This window comes from Arachis duranensis, chromosome 8 (genome assembly GCF_000817695.3).
Source record: "Arachis duranensis cultivar V14167 chromosome 8, aradu.V14167.gnm2.J7QH, whole genome shotgun sequence".
NCBI classification, from domain to species: Eukaryota; Viridiplantae; Streptophyta; class Magnoliopsida; order Fabales; family Fabaceae; genus Arachis; species Arachis duranensis.
In genome coordinates, this window is record NC_029779.3 from 32950358 (window position 1) to 32955492 (window position 5135).

Genomic DNA, 5135 nt, shown 5'->3' on the forward strand with positions numbered 1-5135 from the left:
AAAGTTATCATATTATAAATTCTCAACAATCTTAAAAGGGTTAAATTCATCAAATTCAATAATTTATCTCAAATATTTATTGGTGTATATTTTTACAGCAGATATAGGAATAAGACGAGTATTAGGGGTACACATGGGCCGGGTGAAGCCGGGTTTGATGGGATCTAGATCCGACCCAAGATATATACCGGGTCTATTTATTAGACTTGAACCCGACCCTAGACCCAATAAAACCAATACACTTTCGGGCCACAATTATACCGGGTGAAACCGGGCCGTTAACATTACATTACGTTGATACCTTCTTGTAAGCTAACATGTAAAAATATCCAAATTTCCAAGACTCCAACCATTATTTAACATGGTAAAATTCACTTAGAAAAATATAACAAGAACTAACCCTTCCTTAAAATTAAAGTATAACCACAATCAATACTAAAGCAAAACCACAATCAATACTAATATCGTCTAATAATACAAAATATTTAAATCAATACAAATAACACAATATTATGCATTAGTCTAAAGTCTTATGTATTCTAAACATAAAACATTAACTTATAGTCTTATAATGACTAATAACACAAAATATTAAGGTTTACAATACTTAAATTTCACATAAGAATAGTCATGATCCATTACTAATAACACAAAATATTAATTGTGTATGATGACCGGATCTATTTTTGAGACCCTTACCCGATCCTAAACCCGATGAAATCACACCAAATTAGTCTCTAAAGTATTTGAGACCAAACCGAACCTTCGAACCGAGTCGGGTCTGTGCACCCCTAACGAGTATAAACTCGGAACAACCAGAATCTAGCTACCCCATATCTAAATTATCACAAGATATTATCCTCACTTGCTCTAAATCCCAGTCAACCATTAAAAAACTCATCCCATTCGGAGCGAAACATGTCGGATCAACTCAAATTGTTATCCCTATTAGTTGGTTAAAAAAAAAACACTTATTCACTGGCTTATCATTTCTCTTCTCAATATCCCCCTTTGCGTTTCCAATTTCATTTATCATTTTGTGTATTATTAGGATCAATTGTCACTTATGTCAATTTAAGTAAAACTATACCACTTATAACTTTTTGTAGGATGTATACATATTTTAGCGATCAAGTTATTAATAAATTACAATAATAACATATAATGAAGATTATTTATATCAAATTTTATTAAAATTGGCCATCAACATAATTGATTTTTTTAAATTACACAAATAAAAATTATTAAAATAAGATAACATTTACATAGATTGACACCCTGTCTGTTTTTCTAGCTAACTCTCAAATAATATACATCGCATTCTTCTATACGTGAATCTCTCCCATTGTTTCCCTTATTTATTTATTTATTTATTTTTTTGAGAGGACGGGGTAACAAGAATTCCTTCCATCTTAATACACAAACGCAGCAGCGGCTAATGGATCGATCAAAATAATAAAAATGTAGGGACACTAAACTTCCAATTTAGGCAAAGTTCATTATTTTATGGAATCTTTGTGGCTTATATAAATTTCTTTTATTTTTTTATTTTTATCAAACAGATAGAAGACACCTCATAGGAGAATGAACTTAAGAAGTACGGATATTAATCATCCTTAACTAATGAACATAATATATTCTTTTTCAATATAATAAATAATATTATTTAAATATAATATATAATTGTAATTTTGTTTTGTGTTGACATGCATATTATCATTATAATAAAATACAATATAAAATCCATTTATATTTGGATACATTCTATATATTTATCTAATAATAAAAATACAAAAAAAGTATCTATACATTAAAAATTAGTCATCAATTTAATCATCGATATAAAATATATATTAAAATATAAAATAAATATTAAAAATAAATTAAATAATATATATTTATATCTAAATACATAATAGCACATTTGGTGTCTGATATTTTATGTACATATAATATTTTGTGAGTATATTTAAGTAACAGAATTTTGCTATAATATTATATTACACATATAAGTTTTGTGTTTGCTTGAGATAGTGGCTGCTGGGTGGTGCATATCAGCAAATGGTTGACACAAGGTAGAGTTTGCTTTTGCCATATGGCAACAGATATAGTATGCAGCAGCCATCATTGATGTTGAGAAGAATAGAGCGCTTATTAGCTTCCTTGCTATGCATGAGAAGTCTACGTGAAGGAATGAAGTTATGGTTGGCACAAAAATCATATAAAATATATATATGTAGTTTTCAATTATTTTTCTTCTACTTGTTATGATTTTTATCATATACATTTTCATTTATTTTATAGCTTTATGTACACTCCAGGGTGACATTGGACCTAAGTTGATCTTACTCTTTGTGCTTAGACATTAGGTTGCCCCATTCCCACTCAACTCTTCCATCCCTTATTTAATAGTCTCTTTCTAAGTTAAAACTATGGTCTTAATTAATAAGATTTTAATTAAAGCTACCTTTAGTCAGAGTAGAAAGGACAAAAACTTGAATTTAGTCTTCTACAAGCTTTCATACAAATGATATATACAAAGCAAATAAACCACAAAACTTGAGATCAAAGCAACCTTATTATGCATTATTTCTCATGTGCAACTAACCCTATCTATCTCATCTTTCTAAATAGTTAGTAGTTTCATTCCTCCTCCATTTAGAATTTTCAGGGAAGGAGGGAGTACAATATTATTCACCTCATGCAAAAGAAAGAAAGCACCAAAAAAAGTGTGAGGAGAATTTAATTCCTTCCCAACCCTTAACAAGAACTTGCATGAGGGGAGCAACCTTTAGAAGAGACAACTTCTTCTTTATTATTTCCCCTTCTTATATACTGTACTCATCACTATTACTTTAAATATATTCATCTCTTAACTCAATCTACACATAAAATCACTCTATCTCCTTTGCTTGATGCATATATCTCTTTTTTTTCTTTATTTCTTTCTTATAGCAGCGTGAAGAAGGAAAAAGAAGATATGTATCCTGAAATGGAATGAGAGAGGAGAAGGGAAACATAGGGTAACACATGCAAGAGGAAATAATGACTCAGTGCAACAGTAATAATGATTACCCTGAAAACAATCATAGCACCATTGTGGAGAGGAACAAAGATAGCTTAATTAGTAGAACTTGTCCATCATGTGGTCATCATATCAAATGCCAACAAGACCACCAGGTTATTAATTCTTTTACATTTTTGTACTTCAATTTTGCATGTACAATTGGGGTGCACATGATTATTATTTATTATGATTTATGATATGATAATTAGGGTGCTGGAATTCACGATTTACCTGGGTTACCAGCTGGAGTGAAGTTTGATCCAACAGATCAGGAAATCCTAGAACATTTGGAAGCCAAGGTGAGGTCTGATATTCACAAGCTTCACCCCTTAATTGATGAGTTTATCCCTACTCTTGAAGGCGAGAATGGAATCTGCTGCACCCATCCAGAAAAGTTGCCAGGTCTTCATCAATTTATTTAAAGTAAAAGCATTTCATAATTCATGTATCAAGAGAAGTCTTTTCTGATCTTAATTATTTCCTTCCTTAAAATCTTTTTATCGCATATATATCTTTACATTACCTCTGATTCATATATGCATGTATGAATCAAGATATAGTTATTGGTCTAATAAATTGGAGAACTGCAGGAGTAGGCAAAGATGGGTTGATCCGTCACTTCTTTCACCGGCCATCGAAAGCATACACAACAGGAACAAGGAAAAGAAGAAAGGTTCACACTGATGCTGATGGCAGTGAAACAAGGTGGCACAAAACAGGTAAAACTAGACCAGTCTACATCAGTGGCAAGTTGAAAGGTTACAAGAAAATCCTTGTTCTTTACACCAACTACAAGAAGCAAAGGAAGCCTGAGAAAACAAACTGGGTCATGCACCAGTACCACCTTGGCAACAATGAAGAGGAGAAGGAAGGTGAGTTAGTTGTGTCTAAGGTTTTCTACCAGACACAACCTAGACAATGTGCAGGTTCACTACTCATCAAAGATTCATCATCATTCCCTGCTAAACTAAAGGATCAGGGTGGTGTTCATCATCATGAAGTGACTAATAATCATAAGAACAATGGGTTTGTGGAATACTACAATGCATCCTTTATAAGTTTTGCTCAAGGGGAACAACAACATAGGTCAAACAATCCCACATTGATTTCCCATTTTCCTGCTCATGATGGGGCTCCTTTCATTCCTTGATATATTTTATGTTAAACATAACTTTTATTACTTGTACATTTTTATTATTGATTAGAAATTCTTTGTGGGACCAAGTTTAGGGCTCACATTTTTATCAATAATAAAAATGTAAGTAAGATAAAGTTATGTAAAATTACATATGAGAAAATCTATTCTTAAAGGATGAACAAAATACTAAATAGGACTTATTACAGTTATAAGCTAAGGCATTACAATTGTATTCTGCAATGAAGAAATAAGTTAATGACCAATTACAGTTAGGAGGGGAAAGAATAAGGAGAAGCTACTTCATTGTAAAGCTGGTGGTCAGATACTCCTATTTTGGGAAAAATTGGGCTAAGAAACTAAAAGAGAAGGATGTAACTGTTGTTTTCTTCTTCTTCTTGTTCTTTTATTTTTTATTTTTTGTAAAAGTTTTGAAGGGTACGTAGCTTCTATCATGCTTTGTACTGTGACTGGAAACATACATGTCAAAGGCTTCATGTTCTTACTTGGATACATACTAACCTTCAATATGTACAAACATGACTTTACCTGAAGCAATATTAAACTACAGATTCTCTATGTGTTTCTTTTTCTTCGAGTCTTGGCTATATATATATTTGCTGGTAAGGATTAATGTTGTCAATGATTGACATTTCAACATCAAATAATATAATACTATTGCTATCATAGCAATGTATAGTACGATCAATGCAACAAGCTGTGGAAGTATTCACTCAATTCAGTAATAATGTGTGAACATTGAACAAGAAAAGAAAACTCCAGCACAGAATATTGCTTTTACTCAATCATGAAATGTAAAGATCAACAACTTCAAGTACCAAACTAAAAAGTATTAGAAATGATGCGAGAAATGAACATTACTACTATTGGTTTATTACATGTTTCTAACTAGAAAGTGCAAATCATGTACAT

General features: G+C 31.4%; 1 protein-coding gene across 4 annotated transcripts; it reads left to right on the forward strand.

Annotated features, from left to right (window-relative positions):
• The first annotated feature begins 2600 nt into the window (after positions 1-2600).
• LOC107462243 (NAC domain-containing protein 73) lies at positions 2601-4781 on the forward strand. 4 transcript variants are annotated; one of them, XM_016080817.3, is made up of 4 exons: positions 2601-2837; positions 2956-3180; positions 3277-3469; positions 3658-4781. In XM_016080817.3, the coding sequence occupies exons 2-4, from the start codon at positions 3031-3033 to the stop codon at positions 4215-4217; spliced, it is 903 nt and encodes a 300-aa protein (XP_015936303.1). In that variant the 5' UTR covers positions 2601-2837; positions 2956-3030; the 3' UTR covers positions 4218-4781. The 4 variants fall into 4 exon arrangements, with proteins under 4 accessions (XP_015936303.1, XP_020985037.1, XP_020985038.1 ...); XM_021129378.2 differs by having other exon boundaries at positions 2959-3180; XM_021129379.2 differs by having other exon boundaries at positions 2601-2731.
• Positions 4782-5135: the final 354 nt, after the last annotated feature.